This window comes from Diabrotica virgifera, chromosome 7, assembly GCF_917563875.1.
Source record: "Diabrotica virgifera virgifera chromosome 7, PGI_DIABVI_V3a".
Classification (NCBI taxonomy): domain Eukaryota; kingdom Metazoa; phylum Arthropoda; class Insecta; order Coleoptera; family Chrysomelidae; genus Diabrotica; species Diabrotica virgifera.
Genome location: NC_065449.1, coordinates 154,454,634 through 154,480,847, shown reverse-complemented (window position 1 = coordinate 154,480,847; position 26,214 = coordinate 154,454,634). Strand labels below are relative to the sequence as shown.

The 26,214-nt window shown below is 31.6% G+C and overlaps 1 protein-coding gene across 2 annotated transcripts; it reads right to left on the bottom strand.

Moving 5' to 3' along the window:
• Positions 1-5,846: 5,846 nt before the first annotated feature.
• On the bottom strand, positions 5,847-25,748 carry LOC126888895 (uncharacterized). Of its 2 annotated transcripts, none has more exons than XM_050657336.1 (3): positions 25,264-25,748; positions 21,968-22,127; positions 5,847-6,178 (listed from the first exon to the last, which is right to left on the bottom strand). In XM_050657336.1, the coding sequence occupies exons 1-3, from the start codon at positions 25,280-25,282 to the stop codon at positions 6,172-6,174; spliced, it is 186 nt and encodes a 61-aa protein (XP_050513293.1). In that variant the 5' UTR covers positions 25,283-25,748; the 3' UTR covers positions 5,847-6,171. The 2 variants fall into 2 exon arrangements, with proteins under 2 accessions (XP_050513293.1, XP_050513292.1); XM_050657335.1 differs by having other exon boundaries at positions 21,968-22,132; positions 25,264-25,742.
• Between the last annotated feature and the right edge of the window lie 466 nt (positions 25,749-26,214).

Here is a 26,214-nt window from a genome sequence, read left to right as displayed (position 1 = left end):
TTCATGAAAAGGAGAATACTATGAAAATCAGAAAGTGACTAAATCAAAGTTTAAAGCACCCCCTACAAGATGCTGGAGAAATTTTTGTCATTATTTAATTAGTAAGCTGTTATTTTTAATCATTAACAATAAGCCGTAAGATCGCATTGACGCAACTGTAAATGTGAGTGCGAGTAAGATACACTACCGGAATGGCATCTCTCTTGCACTCACTATCCGCTGGGAGCGTTAACTTTGACACATGGTCACGTGGTACACTGTGGCTGTTTGTGGGACGATCTTATGTGTATTCCTTATGGGTGAATTCCAAAAACAAGAGATTATTTAAAATATTACTATTAATTTTGTACAATTGTATCAATACATCATAAGAAATTTTATATAAATACTATATATAGTAGAAATTGTCTGATATAATACATAAATATAATTTCGATATACAAACTTACGAAGAGATTTTTAGGTTAACAGCCGTAATGTGAGGTTACGACTGTCAAGGACTTCGTAAATGTAAACAAAAGTTGCAAAGCCAGAATTTGCTCAATCTCAAAGCCTTTTTAATTCCTATAAAGTTGAAATGTTGCTTCCTCTGCAGCTTTTCTGCTTAAGTATAGTGTTTTTAACATAATACCACCATAATTCGGTCTTAAATTTCTATGAAATATAGTTTTTTAGTGATATTCACCAAGCAAAGTTTACAAACTGGTGAACTATTCTATTTTGTATAATAAAAATGGTAATGTGCTTTGTCCCGGATTGTACAAAATATTGTGAAAGAGGGATATGTAGATTCTTTGTTGTTCCAAAAGATCTGGTTGCAAAGAAGAATTTCATTACTAAGGTAAGAAAATATAGTGAAGAGGAAGAATTGAATTTATCATTTTATATGATTCACACACGGAAAGAATCTGTCTATTCTTTGTTGGTTTGCTCTTGCCACTTTGTGAATTCTGACCAACAATTTTTGTGCACAACAAAGCCAAAGGTTTTTTGACAGACAATCAACTTTTACATCCAAATTAAATGAGTAAAGTAAGTCATTTTACTTGAATATCTGTGTTGAAATATCTGTTACAATGCTGTAGAGGGCAAATCTACTTTATAGAATTTATTTTCAAGGACCCATTCTGCATATAGAGGTCCTCTCATTTCGCTGAGTTGATTTTCATTTTAGTATGATAATATATTTGTTGGTCCATTTATATTTTCTTTGTCCGCCTAGTTCATAAATTCTCAATTTTATGATGTAGATAGTGATGCCCGATTGAAATTCCAAAATTTATTTCCATTATCTCAAATATACTAAATTTACAATTAAGATGCAGTAAAAATAAACAAACCAAGACACGTTAAATGCTGCTAATAAGAGCACTCCTGAATCATAATTTACAATGTATATACACTGTAAATCCCAAATCATTATTTCCAAAGTTTATACATTGTAAATTATAATTCACAAGTGCTCCTTGTAGCATTTAACGTGTCTTGGTTTGTTTATTTTTACTGCATCTTGATTGTAAATTTAGTATAGTATTTATTGAGAAAATACTATTTTAGCTTGCCATTTTTATTATAAATTATTTCCAGTAAAACAGTCATTCTCTTTAGATATTTTATTCCAAAACATATTTATTAAGTGCTTAATTTTTTGTAATTTTGTCTTAATAGAAATACCTACTTCTTTATCTGTTAATATTGACCTTCAGGTAATTTCTTTTGCTCATATAAATACGATGTTATGTGCTGGTCTCACTCAGGTTCATTTGTATAGGCTCTGCCAAGTGAAACCTAAACAAACCTAGTTGGTAAGTAGGTTTTCTGATTTTATTGCTTAATTCTCTGTTCACATTTTTGTTAATTGACTAACTCATTTGCATAATACAGTAGAACCCCGAGTATCTGTGTACGGATTATCCGGGCTGCGGATTATCCGTGCTATGATTTTTTATTACAAAAATTGTATTTTTGAGTTTTTATCAAAATATTGTCACTGTAAATCACTCAACAGAACCTCTATACGCCGAGAAAATGACTCATAATGAAAGATTTATTTTTTCTGTTATCTTTTTATGGTAGTTACATATATACTCGTACATACATATGTATCTATTCTACATAAGTAATGCATGTTCGGATTATCCGTGCTTTTCAATTATCCGTGCCGAGGTCTGGTCCCGAGGAGCACGGATAATCGGGGTTCTACTGTATATTTGTTTGATTATTTCATTCATAGGAGATTCTGACCAATAGAAAACTACAGAAATTTGAATTAAATTGATAATTTTTGATAATTGCCCGTTGTTAAGTATATTACGTCAGAGATGCCCTTCGTTGCTACGGACATTAATGACAATTAATGGTTTAAAAATTATAGATAGATAGATAAAAGTTATAACTTTCAATCGTCAAATATTCATAAAAACTTTGTGTTTAATTGTACTAATTTGTACTTACATAAATAAATTACAATAAAATTTTGGTTTTGAACAGTTTTATTCATGAAATAATCGCAACAAATTGCACTCGAACTCTAAAATTAATATAGAATTTTTGCCCTTGTGACACAATTTCACTCGCCTTTGGCTTGTGAAATTAAAACTGTCAAAGTGTCACTCGGGAAAAATTCAATAATTTTAGAGCTTTTGTGCAATTACTACTGATAATTTCATTTATCCAATTAGGTAAAGAAAATATTTGTGGGGTATTTATTTTCTGTTAATGCTAATTTATTGATATATCAGCAGTTATGTTAAATAATAATTTCTCAAGTTTCATTTATTGGTTTAAAAATTTGTTCATTTTATAGAAATATTTGGAATTCAATTAATTTAACAGAAAAGTTTATTTTCTGATTAAGGGGTGTTTCAATTAAAATATTTGTTATAACTTTTAGTTCAAAAGTAACCTGTAAATTTTTCTGTACTGCCTACAGGGTATATTAAGGTTTTGTTGGCTTGGGTGGTAGGGGCCCTTCATAAATTTATGCTGTGTGTTCTCTACATCTGAATTTCTCTTTTAGGCACCCAGGAGAAGGGCATGGCCCTATTTCAAATATGAGTATTATAGAAAATTAACAGTTCCCCAGGCAACCATCCAATGAGAATCGTAGAAAAAGTAACAGTTCCCTACGCAACTATCCAATGAAAATCTTAAGGCCATAATGAATTGTATCACCCGAATGTCATTCTCTAGGGGTGAGCAAGTCTCTCAGGCTGGGTTAATTCACCATTGCCTACTTGCAAGAGCAATTGTCAACATTTCTACAGTTCCACAGGTGACCATATTGTCTCTTTTTGGACATACCATCTGACACCCTCTGAAGAAGATCTTGGGGTGTAAATAACCCAGGACAGCACCGGAAGAAGCCGTCAGACCACAAGCTAAATTTCTTATTAAAATCTATAGCTTGCCTATAAACAGAGACAAACTATTTTTATATAAAATAACTTTATTAGTTCTAAAATGTAGATCTTGAATTGTGACCATAATAAAATGAGAAAATAAAGTGTTTATACCGAATTTCATTCCTTTTTACTTTACTGATGCAGAGGAGCAGAATACAAGAACCCATAAAGGTCTCTCAGGCTCGCTGTGTTATGTTGAATTTGTTTCTTGGTCCAATGTTGGCACTTGGAAATGAATTCAATATCTCATCATCAATATGATCACGACAATGTATTGAAATTTTGTAGAAATCAAATTCAAAATGTGAAAAATGAAACATTAGTCAGTACTTTCCAGGAGGCCTTTACCAGGACCCATTACCTCTTGTTGCAAATCCACCTACTTCTCCAGTGAGAAGTGAAGAAAAAAGTCAACCCGGCACTGCCAATGAAGCTACTCAGTTTCTACTCCTTTGGTTGCAACTATGGAAGCTGAAAATGACTTTTTGTAGAATGTCAAAGTACTTCAAGAAGCAGTAAATATTGCAAAGTAGTTGTCTTCTTGTTTTTCATTTAGATGTATTGAAAGTAGTGATGAAAAAAATTGTGCTTTATATAGTTTGTCCGCTCTAACTTTTCCCATGCGGCACAACTTTTCTGTTTTGACTTAATTTTCAAACAAATTAAGTTGAAACCTAAAGTGAAACGAACGTCGATGTGTATATACATTTTGTATATTATTTATACTATATACTACACACATCAGCATACGGTTCACTTTAGGTTTTGACTTAATTTGTTTGAAAATAAGTCGTGACGCATGGGAAAAGTTAGAGTGGACGAACTATACTGGTTTATTTATTTATTTATCAACGGGCAATCACCCAATTAAAATACATTGTAAACATTAATCACAGGAGATTTATAACCTAACCTAAAGTAAATTTAAAAATTTTAATCATACAAACTAGGAACATTAAGTAAATAACAAACATTAACAAAAAATGTACAAAACACAAGGTTTATCATACAAATATGTATTTATGTGTTTATAATGAGTTTAGACTGATGTCAATTAATTGTTATCAAGATTGAGCTGTGGTCAATGTACCTAAAATTGATCCGTTTCTATTTACATTGATGAAATTGAAACTAAATCTTGTGAATGAAGATTTAGGCATTATATTTAAAATTTCAATGAGGATTTCATCCTACTGAACCTGGTTTAAACATGCTACATGAAATATTATTTCAAAATATTATGAAAGGATATTCACAGCAGGAATAAAAATAACTTATTGCATGCCAACATGATTCAAAAATTTTATAAATTGTAGAATAATTTTAGACTGCACAAAAATCTATTGTAACTAACCAAAAAATTGGAAAAACAGATAGAGTAACATATAGCTCATATAATCATATAAATACTTTAAAATGTCTAATTGGAGTGGCTCCCAATGGAGTAGTTACTTATGCAAGTAATGTTCACTATTTGACAAGAAGATAGTAAAAAATTTAGTATGTATATTACAGCAGATGGTGTCAGGTGATTTAATAATTGCTGATAAATGATTTTTGGTTTCCCATTTGGTTCCTTCAGGTGTAAGTTCAAAAAATAGACCACCTCTTTTAACAACTGCTCAATTTACACCAAACCAATAATTGCTAAAGGAAGAATACATGTCAGAAAAATCATAGCATATGATTTGACTTTAAAAAACACATGCAATGATGACAGCAACATTCTCATGTTAGTGGTCCCACAGTAAATCACTAGAAAAAACTCCATTATACTATCCCGAAAGTATGGGTCATTCTATGAATATACAACTCTCTTGGATTATCTCGATTACGAATATTTTACTGTACAAAATATGAACAACGAAAGTAAATTGAAAATTACATTGTTGTTTATGGGAATAATTACTAGAGCCATTTACTTTCGTACTTATGTCGCACAGTAAAATATTCGTTGTTGAGATAATCCAAGAGAGTCATATATTCGTTGAATGGCCCATATTTGATCTTACATTTAGTTTACTCTCAAAATTAACACCAAAGTCTGATTTTATATGTATGTTATTTTAAAATATAAATTAGGTATCCTTGATATGTTATTGACTTACTAATCATGGTACATATTTTCTTTCTATTGATTTACTCTTTTAATATGGGTAACCACATCCACTTAGGAATTTGCAACCCAATTGGGTTCAGTAACATAATTAGAGTCACTTCTTTGATTTTTCTTTTTATCATTCATTATGGAAGTAAATATTGTAGAATCAAAATGAGTGAATGAATTAATTCAATGAGCTATATAGTTAATTAGTTTCAAGTAACATTTTAAAATCAAAAGTATTTTATGCATGTAATCGGGAAAATAAAAATAATAAATTTCTATTTTTGCTATCTTCAATAATATGTATATGTTTAGATACATAAAATAAACAAAAAATGTAATTGTAAAGTGCTTTATTTCCACATAAAAATGGTATATACTTATTTATTCAAATAAAATGTTTTTAATAATTTTATATTGTGTTCCCAGCATTCTTCAATACCGACATCATATATGATCGATTCTGAAGGCATCCAGATCACTAGGTGGCACACCTTCCTTTTTATTAATTATAAGTTGCCTTGAATTTGGTTGTAATAATTGTGCTTTGTGTTCAGTACTCATTTTTTTTCTTTCATTAAAATATATGATATAGTCCCTATAAAACATATCATTAACCAATGATTTGGACTCTTCTTTGTTCTTTTCCAAATTTTATGGCCTTTATATTCTGAAAAAATAAAAAGAAATATACTTTTATTTTACCTACTTTTAAATCACTTTATTGTCTTTTATTTATTTATTTCACTCTGAAGCAACAGTTTGAAGCCTCATCGAAAGATCAGTTGTTCAAACTTTGCTCAGATTTCATTTCTTTATTGTGGAATGTTGAAGATGATGTGTCAACACATATTGCAAAGTTAAAACGAATTTTCAATTAGCTAAATAATGGGCTTGAAATGAAGCAACTAAGTAAAGTACCAGATGTAATGATTATATATCCAAAATTCTACATTATTTTACCTGGTCAGTATGAAAGCTAGCTTATAATTAACAATGCAGTGCATGTAAACAATGATTTAAGTTGTTAAAGATGTTCAAAATGTATCTACTCGTTCCACAATAACGGTATATTATTAAAATATTTTTATCATTTTTTCTTTTCTCGATTATTAGTTTTTATTGTATAGTATATAAATTAATCTAATCACTGAATACATAGATAGTGAAAAAAATTAATTACATTAATGAATAATTTACGTGATTTTACAAATAAATAACTTCTATTCAAAAATTGAACGGAAATATGATCTAGTTCTCATTCATTGCTGATGACGACATTGCTGTCAACTTATGTTTACATCTACTGCATTGCTTATGTGATTTTACTATATGCTTATACAGGGTGTTTCATTGGGAAAGTAACATACGTTAACTGTAGAAAGGGGACACTTAGGCGGTCTCAAAAATACCATACTTAATGGGTCTTACTCCATTAATAACAAAGATACTGGGTGTTTTATCTATTTTGCCATTTTCTTAATTGGTTCATAACTTTTTAACCACACTGTATATTTATTTGATATTTGGCACGCAAATATAATTTAAGGTGTACAATAAATTAATTTATTTACAAATGTAAAAAATCCAGGCCCGGATTAAAAAATATTAGAAAAATGTTACGACCTAAAATCGACTTAAATTAGATTAAATTAGTAGATTAAATTTTTTTTAAATAAATTTTTTAGTTGAAAAGAGGATGAAAAACTAAATTCAGTGGTATACTTTGAATTTTTGGCAAAATGATTTTTCTGGTCAAATTTTGAATTTGAATTCTGAAATTATGTGAATTGCGAGAGCTCAAGTACAAAAAAAAATTTAATACAACTTACAACTTGTTAACCGCACTGTATATTTATTTTATATTTAACACGCGAATATTCTTTTAGGTGTTGAATCAATTATTTTATTTACAATTATAAAAAATCCAGGTCCGGATTAAAAAATATTGCAAAAATGTTCCGACCCAAAAAAACACCCTGTATATTAAATTTTTTTAAAATGGATTTTGCATTTGATAAGAGGATGAAAAACTAAATTTAGTGGTATACTTTAAATTTTCGGCAAAATGATTTTTCTGATAAAATTTTGAATTTGAATTCTGAAATTATGTCAATTGGGAAGCTCTAAGTGGAAAAAATTAAAATGCGACTTAATTTTAATTAATACCATTATTTAATCTAAATTGGTAAAATGTTAAAACATTTCAGTGTTTTTTTATTATCTGTGACAAATAGTTTATGGCGAATATTCATCTTTAAATAATGAATAAATAATAAAGAGTCAATAAAGAATACATCACTTTAATCAACAAAGTATCTAAAAATTATAACAAAACAGAGAAAATGTGCAGCATAACTATTTAAAACTAAAGTACTTATTCAAAATTACCACCATCAAAAATTATTGTTATGTGTCAAAATGTTAATATTTTACCAATTTAGATTAAATAATGGTATTAATTAAAATTAAATCATATTTTATTTTTTTTTTACTTTGAGCTTCGCAATTCACATAATTTCAAAATTCAAATTAAAAATTTTACCAGAAAAATTATTTTGCCGAAAATTCAAAGTATACCATTAAATTTAGTTTTTCAGCCTCTTTTCAAATGCAAAATCCATTTTAAAAAAATTTAATATACAGGGTGTTTTTTTTGGGTCGGAACATTTATACAATATTTTTTAATCCGGACCTGGATTTTTTTATTTGTAAATAAATTAATTGACTGGACACCACAAAGAATATTCGCGTGTTAAATATAAAATGAATATACAGTGCGGTTGACAAGTTCTAAGCTGTATTTCAATTTTCTTCTACTTGGAGCTCTCGAAATTCACATAATTTCAGAATTTAAATTCAAAATTTGACCAGAAAAATCATTTTGCCAAAAATTCAAAGTATACCACTAAATTTAGTTTTTTATCCTCTTTTCAAATGCAAAATCTATTCTAAAAAAATTTAATGTACAGGGTGTTGTTTTTGGGTTGGAATATTTTTCCAATGTTTTTTAATCCGGACTTGGATTTTTACAATTGTAAATAATTTAATTTATTGTACACCTTAAACGATATTTGCGTGCCAAATATAAAATAAATATACAGTGTGGTTAAAAAGTTATGAACCAATTAAGAAAATGGCAAAATAGATAAAACACTCAGTATCTTTGTTATTAATGGAGTAAGACCCATTAAGTATGGTATTTTTGAGACCGCCTAAGTGTCCTTTTTCTGTAGTTAACGTATGTTACTTTCCCAATGAAACACCCTGTATAGTAAATATATACAGGGTGTCCCGAAAAGATTGGTCATAAATTATACCACAGATTCTGGGGCCAAAAATAGATTGTATGAACCTACTTTTCTATATACAATAGTGCACACAAAAAAAGTTACAAGTTACAAAATAAAAATCGATTTTTTTTTCATATATCGAAAACTCTTAGAGATTTTTTATGGAAAACGGACATGTGGCATTCTTAAGGCAGCAACATCTTAAAAAAAATTAAAGTGAAATTTGTGCACCCCATAAAAATTTTATAGGGGTTTTGTTCCCTTCAACCCCCCAAACTTCTGTGTACGTTCCAATTAAATTATTATTGTGTCACCACTAGTTAAACACAATCTTTTCAAAACTTTTTTGCCTTTTAGTACTTTTTCAATAAGTCAGTGTTTATCAAGATATTTTGAATATGTGTCGAATCCACCACATATTTGCATAATATGGTTAACTACGAGTATAGACCTGTTATAATCTGAAAATTTATTTATAATTTACTTTTTTAGGTATATTTTAAAAAAGAAGCCCAATCTCGATAAAACGTGAATTATCAAAAAAAGACTAAGGCAAAAAGTTTTAAAAACACTGTTTAACTTATGGTACCACAATAATAATTTAATTGCAACATACACAAACATTTGGGGGGTTTAAAGGAACAAAATCCCCAAAAAATTTTATGGTAAATACATTAAAAAAGAAGCCGCATCTCGATAAAAACTTGCTTATCAAAAAAATACTAGGAGACAAAAAAGTTTTTAAAACGTTGTGTTTAACTAATGGTACCACAATAGTAAATTAATTGGAACATACAAAAAAGCTTGGGGGGTTTAAGGGAACAAAACCCCCATTAAATTTTTATGTGGTGGACAAATTTCACTATCATTTTGTTTTAAGATGTTCCTGCCATAAGAATGATACATTGATACGGGCCCCTGTGGGGCTAGGCTACGCCAATGTGTATAGGCGTGAAGAGATGTAACAATAGAACATAGGCGTTTGCAGTGTATTGGCTTATCTGCGTATGACAGCGTCTCCCAACCGGTGGGTCTCGACCCACTAGGGAGGATTTCAGGTGGGTCGCGACGTGGCTCTTACAGTAGCTGTGAAGCGTACAGTGACCGTATTCCTTATTTTTTTCTTTCATGGGTGAGGGATGGGTCATAGTCGACACAGTCCAAATGTAAGGAATGGTTCCAAGCCAGAGAATTAAGAATTACTGCCAGTGAAAATGTTCATTCCATCAAAATTAGAAAAATTAAAACAACTGAGTCACTAGTCAGTGACATGTTAAACCCAAAAAAGATTAACACTGATGCCACTGAGTACGGCAAAAGAAATGAAGAAAAGGCACTTCAATTATATAGTAAAACGTATAATGTTGAAGTTAAGAAAATAGGACTACTAGTTTCCCATTTGCAACCATGGCTTTGTGGAAGTTTAGACGGCGTGGTAGTTGAAAATGGCTGTCTAACCAAAATAGTGGAAATCAAGTGTCCAAAGTCTTGTATAAATAAATGCATAGTAGATTTCCACACAAATACAACGAATGTAGATTTTTTAATTTTTAAAAATAATGACGTGATACTAAATCCTTCTCATAAATATTTCACTCAATGCCAAATACAGATGTATTTAACAGGAGTAGGCGAATGTGATTTATTCTGTTATACTCCTGTGGAAGATGGTAGTTTAAGAGTACCTGTATTGAGAGATGAAATTTTTTTAAGAAACGTCATACCTTTGTGTGAGAAATTTTACTTTGAATCATTTTTGCCAGCTTTAAAGGATACATTTGATTCTAGAAATTCAGACAAGAAGATATCTAAGTACCTAGATATCTAGAAGATATGAAGGTACCTTAAATTAAGATAAAAGTAGAGAAATTCAACGGTTCTTTTCAGAACCACAAACTTTGACTATGTGAGAAACGCTACTATCTTTATACTAAAATATAATGCAGATTTTCGTGTTGCAGTCACTTATTTTAATCAAGCGACTGGTTAATTTAAAAAAAGTATTATACTTAGAAAAAAAATATTTTATTTATTCATTAATTTACAGATGTATATCATTTTTACAAAAGTATTACGTCAACCTTTACAAAGCATAAGTTGCGTTAAAAACAAACTAAAATCAGAATTAAACTAAATTATATTTAAACATTTTTACTTTTCATAGATATATTGTATATCAAATTGGTATCAAGGTCACGAAGAGCGGTAGGAACAAGATGTTTTAACAAAGAAATATTTAAAAATAAAATTAGTAACCTACAAGAGGAAGCTATAAACTTAACAAATTACCATAAAAACTTGATGCAGGTACATAAAATCATCAACACGCAAAAGTTATGCCACATATACCGTACCCTATTGGTGGAACAACGAAATACAGCTTAAAAGAACAAACTGCTTCAGGGTCAGGAGAATAGCACAAAGGAACAGGAGCCAATAGCCAAGAAAACTTGGAAGAATATAAGAGCGCTCAAAAAGAATTAAGTAAAGAAATAAGGCGGACTAAACACACATAGATATGCAGATGACACCATAGTTTTTGCCGATAATCTAAATAATTTACAGATATTAACAAATCGTACGTTAACTGTTAGATGGAGCATTCCTGAATCATGTTTTACAATGTATAAAATTTGTAAATCATCATTAATTTGTGATTTACAATCTATATACATTGTAAATCACGATTCAGGAGTGCTCCTTGTAACAGTTAACGTTCCTCGGCTTGTTTACTTCTACTGCATCTTGATTGTGAATGTAAGTTAGCTCTTAACATAAAGAAGACCAAATTTATGACAATTAGTAAAAATTCAATACTAAACGCTCAACTTACAATCAACCAACAGAATATCGAAAGAGTTGAGGAATATACATATCTGGGTACGAATTTAAATAGCCAATGGGATAAAAAACAAACAGCGAATAATAAAAGCGAAAGCAGCGTTAGAATGAGACCAGTGAGAACAGTCGAGACATATCACTAAAAACAAAATACAGTCTGTTGAAATGCTACAGTGTGTCCACGTATGTGGTGCCCAAGAGGAAAAACTTTTTTATTTTCAATTTTAGCGAAAAATGTCATTCTTGATAAAAAGTTTTGCTTGTTCGAAAACCCCATAAAACGAAATAAAATTCAAGTTTTACAAATTTTGTTTAATTTTATAGTCAATTTTATGTAAATCTATATAAAATTTTACACTAAGTTCGAAATCGTAACAATAATCCAGTGTTGCCAAGCCACAATGTAGCTTAGTAACTGTCAACTCAGATAAATAATTTGCGAATAATTGTCATTTCTTTTTCGACAATGTTAAGCGTTCAAAAAAGAATTTATCTTGTGATCAATTTTATTTTTAAATTATTGGAATAATAATTATTTAATTATTAAATAATGGAATGTTGGTTTCATAATCCAAAGAACCGAAAGGGTTGTTCTCCCAAGTTATTATTGTTACAATTTCGAACTTAGTGCAAACATGTATAGGGAATTACATAAAATTGGCTACAAAATTAAGCACAATTTGAAACATTTGAATTTTATTTCGTTTTATGGGGTTTTAGAACAAGCAAAACTTTTTATCAAGAATGAAATTTTTCGCTAAAATTGAAAATAAAAAAGTTTTTCCTCTTGGGCACCCCAACCGTGGACACACTGTATATATTCACAGTCCTGCTCTACGGAATGGAAGCGTGGACACTAACTGTTGCATCTATGAATCGGCTTGAAGCTTTCGAAATGTGGTGTCATAGGCGCATCTTACGTATATCCTAGATTGACCGAATTACTAATGTGGAAGTCCTGCGTAGAATGGGAAGAGTGTGAAATTCGCATAACCATCAAATCAAAAAAATTAGAAAATCTAGGACATATAATGAGAAATCAAGATATAGCTACAAAAATATAGCTTTTAAATGTTTGTATTTTATGAAGGTTACGGTTTTGAATAAGTGGTGGTCTGATCCAGACTGCACCTCGATTCACAATGACGTCAATTATTTTTGATTGTGATTGTTGTCTGGTTATACAGTAGTCAATGATAGATTTTAACCCCCTTGTTCTTTGTTCCCACGTGAATTTGTGGATGTCTTTATGTCTAAAATATCCATTTTGTATTTTTAATGAATGTTGTACCAACCAATTGTGCTAAATATCTAGGCATACATTTTGATATAAGCTTATGATTTACTAAACACCTGATAAACGTAGTCTAGAGGCTATTATGAAAACCATGCCTAATATAGGCGGGCCAAGTAATCATGAAAGAAGAATGAACCTGCAAATAGTACATTCCTCTTTTGTATGGCACCCCCGTATGGATTGAAGTCAGATTGAAGGTTTGCCAGGTATAAAGATCACCAGGACTCAAAGAGAAAATTCAAACGGAAGAAATAAAAAGAAGAAAGTTAGGCAGCATTCGGCAAACTGAACTATATACATACTCAGAAATCAGCAAATTCATCTACATCTTAGACTTAAAGTTTTTGATGCATGCATTATTCCGATATTAACATATGGGGCACAAACATGGACAATCACAAAAAAGAATTTGAACACACTCAGAGTCACTCGACACGCGATGGGAAGAGCAATGCTTGGCATATCACTTAAGGACAGGAAAACAAACACATGGATAAGACAGAAAACCAAAGTCACCGATGTGGTACAAAAATCACTAAAATTGAAATGGGAATATGCTGAACATGTAGCTAGGAGCGATCTTAACAAATGGCACAGAACAATTCTAACCTGGAGACCATACGAACACAAAAGACTCAGAGGCAGACCTCCTATGAGATGGACAGATAATCTGAAACGAACTGCCGGGAAAAATTGGCTATAAGTAGCGTACAACAAAAAACAATGGAAAGGAAGACTTGAAGAGGCTTATGTTCAGATGTGGACGTGAATGGCTAGACGAAGAAGAAGAAGAAGGGCTCAAAGAAAGCTTCTTCTTAAAGTAGTAAGTGTATACCGGACTACATCTACGGTTGCCCTACAGTTGATTGTGGGTACCCTCCTAATTCACCTCCTAACGAAAGAAAGAGCCATCCTATATAATAGTGGCAACGGCCACCTCACACAGGTAAGAGATGAAATTAGAAACCAAATGCTTAATGAATGACAATCTGAATAGGAGTAATAAAGGGAAAACGCACAATGGACAAAAATGTTAATAGTACCCAATGTAAAAGCATGGTATAAATGTAGGTTCAGAAGAATAAAATTATTATTTTGACAATTCCTGACTGGACACGGTTCTTTCAGATCTTACACATACAAAATAAAAAAAAAAACTATCGACGATATCTGCAGGGAATGTGGTGTAACTGATGACGAGGAACATTGCATTTTCAAATGTAATGTCTTCCTACAAGAACACCAAAGATTGAGAATTAAGCTGGGAGAGGTCACGCCAAATAATATACTGAACTTAGCTATTCAGAGCAGAAAGAACTTAGATTATGTGCTAGAAATAATAACGAAAATCATAAAAAAAGGAGATGGTGGAAAGAGAGAGACAGGATGAAGGAACAGGTTGAAAGGCTAGTAGAACAAATTTTTAATTTGTTCTATTGATACATTAGACACATATTTTAGTCTAACGTATTAGCTTTATCTATGTATATGTCCTATTTATCAACTTGTTTTGTTTTTTATACTCGTCATTATACTTTTAAACCATGGCCCTAGACATTATACAACGATAGGCCCTTTACTTTGTTACCGTTTGACCACGGTAGTGCGCTTTGAAGTTAGGTACTTTCGCCAAGAAACGTCCCTGGCGCGCTGCTGGAAGAGGGGCTGAGTTAGTTGGTAGGCGTTCAAACTAACCTCATCAATATTGGAACGTTATAGCTCGAACGAATACAACATCCGGGTCATCTTCCCAGAACTCTTTAGAAGATTCTCACCTCAAAAAAAAAGTTATTTTAAAAAAATTAAGTAAGTTAAGTTAAAATAGGTTTTTTTAAATATCTATTTGAAATATTTTAAGGTCATAAGCCAATATTCTATTACTAATTTTAATGACTGATGACATATCATTAAAAAATATTAAATAAAAAACATTACATAAAACAGGCCCAATATGAGACCCCTGAGGTTACAGATACTCGCTGCGATAAACAATTTCCATATTTTGCATACCGACATCTACTACAGACATAACTTTCTATCGATTCAAGTATTTTACCTCCAAATCCATAGCAAATACTATAATTCTAGGGTGCTCGGTAAAAGAAGTATAAGTCAATTTAGTCAACTTTTCAGGAGAAGCAAAAAATGATAATTAATTGGCATATCTACTACCAATTTTATGTGCGGCCAAATAATTTTATTTCTTTTATATTACCATATTGACTTGTTCTATTGATACCAAGGTAAAGACATAGTCCTATATAGTCTTTTTCGTCTATTTTGACCATTTTTGACTTATGTTCTAGAGGAACCTAGAATTATTCACATTGACACTTTGCTGATAGTTGAACATAGGGATCTGATACACCAAATAATGCTTTTCAAAACCATCCAATTCTACAACTATACCTACGTTTAATGGTGTACATAATTATCGTATAGTGAATCAAGAAAGGGTAATAATATTGTTCTAAAGCTATTTCTTTGTGGCATTTATGTAATTTATTATTCTAATTGGGAAATAAGTCAATAATTTAACTTAAAAATGAATTTATTGACGTTTCGACTCCCACCTCGGACGTCGTTATCAAAATAAAAAATATTACCAAATTAAACAAAAATGTTGTTGCTTAGTAAAAAAATTCTTCTAATAATTTATTTAATCTGACTCATATTCACACATATATTATAAATTTTAAAGTAGAATAATTTAAAATGATATTGCCAATATTTATGAGTTGCGTTCCTGGGACGACTTTATTGAAAGGCAGTTAGTTCATTTGATTACATGAAATCAACTTGAACTCAAGAATATCAGTCATATGGGACGACTTTATTGACAGACAGTTAGTTCATTTAATTACATGAAATCAACTTTAACTCAAGAATATCAGTCATAAAAATAGCATGTGATTTGTCTTTAAATTTTTTACACACTATCAATTTCTTTGAGAACATATACTTGTTTGACCTACTTAGAAGTGTGTGCAAGTCTTACACTTTTTCAATTACAACCACATGCAATGCAATGGTGACAATAAAATTCTATAAAAGGGTAATAATATAGTTATTTTCAATTAAAAGCAAATTAACCAATTACATATTACCTACACAATCAAATTACAGACACTTTAAACACTTGAAATACCGCCAAATTTAGAGCAGAGGACATTATTCGCGGTGAGTTTGCAGTACAGACCCTTATGAAGAACAGTAATGTCTGTTCTACACCTTACCTATAAGCAGTACTCTTAGATTTTAAACGGCCGTTTAATTTAAGTTTAAAATAGATTTAATGTTAGAATGTAAAGTTAGTTCAAGAACAATAAAAAATTGATACTGGTACCCACGAAAAATAAATTATTGTGGAACTAATAATAGAAACTAAGAGAATTGTAAATATGTATATATGTAAGTAATTACGAACATCTCTACGTTATACATCTTAAGAATAACGTTAATTCGCCAAAATCAAGTTAAATATATGTAATTTAAATTGCTTACATGTGCTGCAGTGAATTAAAATGTTTTTACAGCATAAATCGTATTATCAGAGTAATTTACCCGAATAAGCAAAGAAAATTAGAAAATGGATATTTAGTTAAATATTACTCACAGGCTTATTATAAGTAATAGTCAAATATTAGATATATCGTTAATATCTTATAAATACCTTTCATAGTATCTATGAATTAGTTAAAAATAATAAAACCGGCAACACTGGGCTCCAAGGTGCCATAAGATTTACATTGGCCTATGTTTCTCTCTGATACTGCAAAGTCACTGTAAACCGCGCTATTCGCGGCGTGCTAGTACTTGGAAGGGATACGCGAAACAATCGTGCGCGAATAGCGGAGAAATATTGCAACTTTCTTAAATAATTCTTATTGTCAATTGAAATTGTCAAATTGACGTACATTTCATAACTACTGTCAATGAAGGACAAAAATTATATATTGCTCCCCAATATTGATATGATATGCAGTTATTATATAAAGGTAAATGTAATTAATTGTATTTTGCTTGCAGTACTAAATTTTAATAACTAATTTTATTTACTACATACCATTGTTTACGTTTGAATGGCATAACCTAAATCTTATTTTTTTTTCCTTATTTTTTTTGGACTATGGCCTTGACAATTATCCAGTTACCAGGACCAATATGATTGGCCAATATAATTAAAAGTGCGAAAAAAGTTGCCGAGCTATGAAACCAGGTGTCGCTTTTCCGAACTTGCACGGTCCCAATAGAAGAGAAGATGGCAGGACGAGAGAAATCAAGATAGAAAACTACACTTTTGAAACAGTTCAACAATTTAAATATTTAGGAGTAATTGTGAATGGCAAAAATACGAGAAGTGAAGAAGTAACGAAGTGAATACTTACAGGCAACAAAACATCTCTGGAGATATCATTGGCTCATGAAGGATAAGAACTTATCTAGAAATACAAAACTGAAAATATACAGAATTGCAATCAGACCAGTAGTTACATACGCAGCTGAGACAATGTTTCTCACAGAAAAAGATAAAGAAAAATTAAGGCCCGATAAGAATGGGAAACGAAGAAATGAGAAGAATGAACTATGAAGTAAGAGACATAATGAAGGGAGAAGATATAGTTAGATTTATCAAAATGTAGAGCCTGAGATGGCTGGGACACATAGAGAGAAGGAAGAATGACCTACTGATTAAAAAGATCATCAGATGGAAGCCAGAAATAGAAAAACCAAGAGGAAGAACCAGAGCGAGACGGGAGGGCCAGATCATGAGAGATATCAAAACTCTGAAAGTGAGAAACTGGAGGGAACTATGCACACATCGAAAATGAGTGGAAGAAAATAACGAAAGTAAGTCATACAAGAATTTTTGACAACACACAAGAAGAATGTGGAGTGATTCACCGCACTATACGTTTGAAAATTATTGATAGCACAGTTTTCAAATGGGGAATAAGCGAATCAAAAAGCGGCAAACATTGTAAAGAGCAATGAAAGTTATATTTACAAAATAAATTAGGCAATTTTTTCAATTTTTTTTTATTTAAAAAAATGCAAAAATTAAATTGCAAATATTTACATTAACTCTCTGCAATAATTGGTGCTTGTAAATTAACAAGTACACAACACATATGAAGAATATCATCCACATGATCGAATAAATGTTCTGGAATTTTGTCCAAAATATTGTAGATTCGTAGCCTTTGCATGATACGCTCAACGTGTATTCGGACACTTGCTATTTTATAGGTTTCCTCACATTCGTCTTTAGTAAATTCCGATTTTTTTTCCAAAAATGGAGGCATTACTAGCAAAACATTTTTTCCTTGATTAACAACTACCGTTTTAATTTCGGGAAATCCTTTGTCTGCCAAAATTTCATCATTTTCTTCCAATAAATCTAAAATACCTGAATCGATGGTTATTTGAGAATCAGATTTTCTCCCTCCATACAACTTTGATTTGAAACAAATAAAGCCATTGGGTGTAATACCGATTAAAACTTTTAGAGTAAAACCTTTTTTATATTGTGAGAAGCACCACACTCTATGATCTACTTTTGATGGTATTTCAATGCGAAACTCTGTGCAGTCTATAATTACTCTTGTATTTGCAAAATTTGCTTTGAAACATTCTGGCATGGTACCAAGGACTGCCAGTTTATCTGGCCAGAATACAAAGTCACGTGTCGCATCACAAAGCTGCTCTAAGGTAGAAATAAAAATATCGCTAATTGTTGTCCTATGTACACAAAACAAAACTCCAAGTGCTGAGTAGGTAAGACCGCACTTCATCTTCATTAAAAAAATTAAAAGCCTATTTTCTAAACTAACTTTACGACACTTCACTTTTGGTAATCTTTTGAGAAATATATTGAAGTTTTCAAAGGTTGTTCCTGCCAGATCTATTAATTGATCATCACTTTTAATTGATGAAAATCCTTGAAAGAAGCAGTCACCAGTGTTTGTATCATCTGTATTCATTGATACATCAACTAAAACTTTACTTTTTGTACCACATTTTTTGTTTACTTTTTTAACATTACTTTTTTCACTATGAATTATTACTTTATTTGGTCCACAAATGTCAGTTTGAATTTCAGCATCCGATGAAGAAGACAATTGGTAAATGTAACGATTACAAACAAATGTATTATCATGTGGATATGATTCATTCTCATCCCAGATATAAACTTGACAGGCTGCATCAGCAGTTTTATCTTCCAATGTAATGAGTTTATTGTAATCACTCTCAGTACTATTTGTATTTATAAGTTCAACTGAAGTCTGAACTTGAACTCGATCTTGATTAAGAGGAAACATTTCTGTGGAAATGTTTGAAGAGTTTATTTCAATAACTTGATCTTGATCTTCTTCGTGTAGCTCTTGTGACTCATTTTCAATATTTGTTTGTGTAGAAATTTCTGTAGAAATATTTGAAGAGTTTATTTCAATATTTTTTTTACCAGTCCGTTCATTCAATCGAGTAAACCTACAATTAAAATAATTATGTTTAATAAGTTTATTTCAATAAATTTTGTTGCACTGCGTTCAATTAAACCTACAATTAAAATATTAAAGATAATAACAAACAACCTTAACTTTTTTCATGAGTGTTAAAATTTAGTATTATTAATAAGGTTTTTCACATTTATTAAATTAATGTCTAATAGTTCTGTTAGTATGACATAATACGACAATTTTAAGTAAAATAATTTCAATATAAATGTCACTATTTAAGGGGGGGGGGGGATGTTTTGAAATATTTAATTTTTTATTATATCAAATAAAAGTGCACACTTTCAAGAATACTCTCTGAAAATTTCAGATTGATCGAAGTACAATTACCAGAAATACAGCGTGTTGAATATCCCTACCATCGACACTTTGCCACGGCTTCGTGCCAGGAGTGTAGTGAGGAACGTTAAAAAGCTATTCGCCTTCTCCTTTATAGATTACACTTAGGGCCGGTATTTCAACAGCTACTTAAGCTTTTGCTTAGCTAAGCCTGTGTCAAAAGTTAAGGAGAAGCTTAAGCTGGGTGCTGTATTTCCATCTTTTCCTTAACTAAACTGGTCAAGTTAATTGATTTTGTACCTCTGAATACGTCAAAATGCCAGAACTAACTGTTCTGAGGTAAACATCACTGCTGTTGATATTTAATTTATCTTATCATCTGTATCTGTCTCATTTTTACTTCACTTAATTTTGGGTACATGATAAATGTGTGGTCAGTAAATTGTCTATATTTTCTCTGGTTATATGTTTTATTGTTATTTTGCATAAGCAATAGAAGATCCGTCTTTGTAATTTTGTTTATTGGATATATTCCAGAAAATGACAGATTGGAATGTAAGTTTACTTTTGTAAAATAAATATAGCAAGCATTGTAGAAATAAATAATTTTCTTGTGCCTACACCTTCCAAATGGAGTAGGACTTTTATTTTAATAATCGTTCATAATTAATCCAATAATAACGCAAAAGTTGGTTTTCAAAATAGCTCTATAATTATTAATCTATAGAAATAACCTCAAAAAAAAATTTTAAGCAAAGGCTTAAGCCAACTCCCGCGCGAGCTTAAAATTATTTGGTTTAAGCCTATGCTTAAGCCTCAAATTGAAGTGAAAATACAGGTATCTAAGCTTAAGCTCAGGCTTAAAGTAAGCTTTGGCTTAAGTGCGGTTGGAAATACCGGCCCTTAGATGAAGATGCAGTTGTCAAAACTTTAAAAGCATTTTTCTCAAAACTGCTTTTTCAAATGCGATGCGACATTGTAACTGAAAAACTACTTGACTGATCTAGGTACCTGAAATTTGGTATAGATTTTCTTTAGACATATCATGAGGTAACAACGTCGAGATATTTTTCGTTTTGTGCTTACTTTTTGTTCAACAATAAAAAATCTGTTAATTTTCACAAAATTTTTACCAAAAATAAAAAAAAGTCGACATTGGTACCTCGTGAAACTCATAAGCTAATTAAATATTTTTGAATTTTTTGTTTTGTATGATCCAGTGACGAGTTCTGATGTCCACTGCAAAATCTATGAGTTTCAGAGCCTGTCAAAATTTGTCACCAATGGCATATTTTTCAATATTTTAGATATAATTTTTTTAAATACTCTTTGAATTGTACTTAATAATATGTTTATTCAATTTAAAAATAAAATAATTCTACCATAGCTTCCAAAAAATTCACAAAAATGTGCTTGATATGTTGATTTCAAACCATACCCCAGTGTTGGCATGTTACCTTGGTTTAAACCAAGTGTTTTTTTTTAAGAAAAAAACTAAGCTGATTTAAACCAACTGACTTTTTTAAGAAAAAAACCAAACTTGTGTTTTTATTTAAAGTTTTTTTACATCTGCCGCAAATGAAGAAACTAAAGATAAATAAACTCTATTTTCATATTTTCAGAGTTAGTTATTTAAATATTATTACGTTTAAAGATGTTTTTCTTATATGTACCTATTAATTTTTTGTGTGTAAATAAAAATAAAATTTGTCTTATCTAATAATTTTTTCATTGTTTACTACTATTATGTTAAAATAATTTATTCATTCTTAATGTATTTAGACCTATAATACTTTACCTTTACCTTTTACTTATTAAATAAACCTGGTTTTTTGGGGTTTTTGAAAAAAAAATGGTACCCCCCTCTTTAAAGTACACATTTGCCTATTTTATATTCAATAAATCCATAATTCAATATACAGTATGTCCCTGTAAGTTGGAACCATATGGAAAACTTTTTTATTATTAATTTTACGAAAAAAAGTTATTCTTTATAAAAAGTTCTGCTTGGTCTAAAACCTAAGATCTAACCATACCTTGTATAATATTCATAAAATTTGATATCTGATGGTTGAATCTTCTGTTTTAGACCATGCAGAACTTTTTATAAGGAATTACTTTTTTTCGTAAAATTAATAATAAAAATTTTTTTTCCATATACATGGTTCCAACTTACAGGGACATACTGTATAAAGTAATAAACAAAAATAAAGTTATTTAATTTTCATTACCTGTTTAAAGTAGCATCCGGATTAATTATCTTTGGTTTGTAAATTTTTGGAAATATTGTCGGTACATAACTGGGATGAGAAGGATCTTTTGATATCTTATTTCCAATAAAATGTGCACCACATATTTTATCACTATCTTTTGGAGTCCAGTTTGATCCATCTAGACTAAAATAAATCCAATGTTAGAGTTTAAATAATTGAAAGACTGATAAATTTTGTACACACTTGAATGAATAAACGAAGTGAAAAAAAATCGTATATTGAAGTGTGTAAAGGTATTTTATTTCATAATAAGTGAGCAGCCAAAGAAGTAGTGGGGAAAAGCAAAGAACCTAGCCAAAAACGATGGTATGACAATGGCTGAAAAAAAAATTTGAGCTGGCCAATTGGTTCAAACCAAGGTCATAAAAAAAACACACACACACACACACACACACACACACACACACACACACACACACACACACACACACACACACACACACACACACACACACACACACACACACACACACACACACACACACACACACACACACACACACACACACACACACACACACACACACACACACACACACACACACACACACACACACACACACACACACACACACACACACACACACACACACACACACACACACACACACACACACACACACACACACACACACACACACACACACACACACACACACACACACACACACACACACACACACACACACACACACACACACACACACACACACACACACACACACACACACACACACACACACACACACACACACACACACACACACACACACACACACACACACACACACACACACACACACACACACACACACACACACACACACACACACACACACACACACACACACACACACACACACACACACACACACACACACACACACACACACACACACACACACACACACACACACACACACACACACACACACACACACACACACACACACACACACACACACACACACACACACACACACACACACACACACACACACACACACACACACACACACACACACACACACACACACACACACACACACACACACACACACACACACACACACACACACACACACACACACACACACACACACACACACACACACACACACACACACACACACACACACACACACACACACACACACACACACACACACACACACACACACACACACACACACACACACACACACACACACACACACACACACACACACACACACACACACACACACACACACACACACACACACACACACACACACACACACACACACACACACACACACACACACACACACACACACACACACACACACACACACACACACACACACACACACACACACACACACACACACACACACACACACACACACACACACACACACACACACACACACACACACACACACACACACACACACACACACACACACACACACACACACACACACACACACACACACACACACACACACACACACACACACACACACACACACACACACACACACACACACACACACACACACACACACACACACACACACACAACAGTACAGAAGAAACCAAAGAATATATTACAAGAGGACGACAATTAAAAAGACATCTACAATTTAAAAAGAGGAAACAAAATATAGAAAAAATTGAAAGACTAGAAGAACATGAACAAAACATGAAATAAAACTATTCTATAAGGAAGTAAATCTTGAAAAAAAAAGGTTTCCAACCAAGAACAAGACAAAAATGGTGACCTAATAGCAGACAAAAAAGCAGTGCTAAAATGAAGGAGAGAACATTTCAAAGAACTGTTGGATAGACAACTAAGATAACAACTAGAAGAGCTAAGATTAGTCGGAGAGGCTGAAGTAGACCAATATGCACTAAGACCAAAATACAAGATGTAATAAAAAAATGAAAAATATCAAGGTCCCAGGATGCGATACAATAACAGTAGAAATATTAAAATATGGAGGACATAGAATATAGAGTGAAATATCAAAGTTAATACTAGAGATATGGACAACTCTACACAAATAAATAGACTAAAAATTAGAACTCCTCTTGAGTTGCCATTTAGAATGTACATGTTTTAAAAATGAAAAAAGATATGGACCACAGAAATAATGCCGGAACAATGGAAAGTTGCAGTGATATGCCCTATAAATAAGAAGGGAGATAAGTTAGATTGCAATAATCACTAGGGAACATCACTACTAAACGTTTGATACAAAATATTGGAAGAAAGACTAAATAGTATAATGGACCAAACAACAGGGGATTATCAAGAAGGATTCAGAAAAGGCAGGTCAACTATACATCAAATATTTACAGTAAGGCAAATGCTGGAAGAATTCTACAAGAGGAATACTGAACTACATAATCACTTTTAAACAAGCATATGACTCAGTAATTAGAAAGGAATTATATAGCTAAATGCAAGAGGTAAATGTGTCAAAAAAAACTAATCAGATTAGTAAAACTATGCCTAGCCAACACCAAGGCAAAAGTAAGGATCCGAAATCAACTTTCCGATGAATTTAACATTAATGAAGGTCTAACACAAGGGGATGTGCTGTCAACAATACTTTTTAACCTTGCGTTGGAACAAGTAATCAGGAAAACTCCTATAGATAGGAGAGGTACAATATTTACAAAGTTCAATCAAGTCGTTACTTAGGCAGATGATATAGACATAATCAGTTGTTCACATAATCGCATTAAAAGACATAGAAAAAATTTATACATGTTTTAAAGAAGCGGCACAGACTATAGGCTAGAAGTTAATGTCTCAAAGACAAAGTACATGATAACAAAAATACAAAAAGTACTTAGAAAATAATAAACGGGAAGAGACCGAGAAGTAGGCCTAGAAAGAGATGGATTGATGGTATTCACTAGGATTTGAAAGACCTAGAAATATGAGAATGGGAAAAAATGCAAAAGAAAGGAAAACATGGGCAACTGTAGTAGTCAAGCAAGCAATACACATAACGCCGAAAAGACCTCCTTAAAAAAGAATAAAGAAAGTAATATATTATGTTAGATAAATAACGTTTATAGAACTTTTGAAGTGTTATGCGTGTAGCTGGCCTTTGCCTTGCAAAACTTTAGAGCCTAGTAGCCTAGAAACCCTAACGGGCGACCATGGCCCTCCATGGGCTGGTAGTGCTAGTGCTCACCGATGATGATTTAATTTAATAATTATAGATAAAAGTATAAAAGTGAGGTTAACATACTTTTGTCTTCGAATAGCATTAATCCATTTTTTTCTTTGATCCTGCCTATATTTGGATGTAGGAAAGCGAAAGAATTTCATTCCACTGTTTCTCCATGTAAAATGACAGTCAAAAACGACACAAGAACCGTGATGTGGCATTTTAAAAAAATTAACGGAATATTTTGATAAGCCAGAAGCCAGCAGTACACGGCAGGTGACGGTGTTGCCAGAGAAATTTTTATAAATTCACTCATGCACTGGAATATTGACACAAAATGTACTAAACCAACACATTTTGTACAAAAACTTAAAAAAACGTCATTTAATGTTATTTGAAGCAAATTTCTTATATCACAAAATTTTAGATTTTTACTTTAGATACTTTAGTATCACAAGTTTGGTTGTTATTTGTTTCAAATTGGTACAATTGTACGAACTCTGGCAACGCTAATTTGTGGGACGGAGCTTCCAATTTTCGCCACCATGAGAAGGACGATCGACATGCGATATCCCCACCATGTCAACGCTCCCAGCGGATAGACGGGCACCTGATACATGCAGGCGCTCATTATTATTACTTAAAAATAACAGCTTAGTAATAAAATAATTACAAAAATTTCTCCAGGATCTTGTAGGGGGTGCTTTAAACTTTGATTTAGTCACTTTCTGATTTTCATAGTAATAACTTTTAATAGAGTTATTAAGCCTTGAAAATCGCCATTTTTCGTTTTTTTCAATTTTAAATTGTTTATATCTCGAAAACGATCAACTTTAGAGAAAAATTATAAGAGATCTTTTTTATCCAGAATGGTCAAAAAAATCTAAACAAAATTTGTCCGGGCCAAAAATATTGATTTTTGCAATTTGATTAAAAAAAATTTTTTTTTAATTTGGACCACTTTTCCCTTGGGCGACTTCTTGAACCTTATTCTGGGATGTCTCACGAACGTGATTATGCAAAAAATGTCAT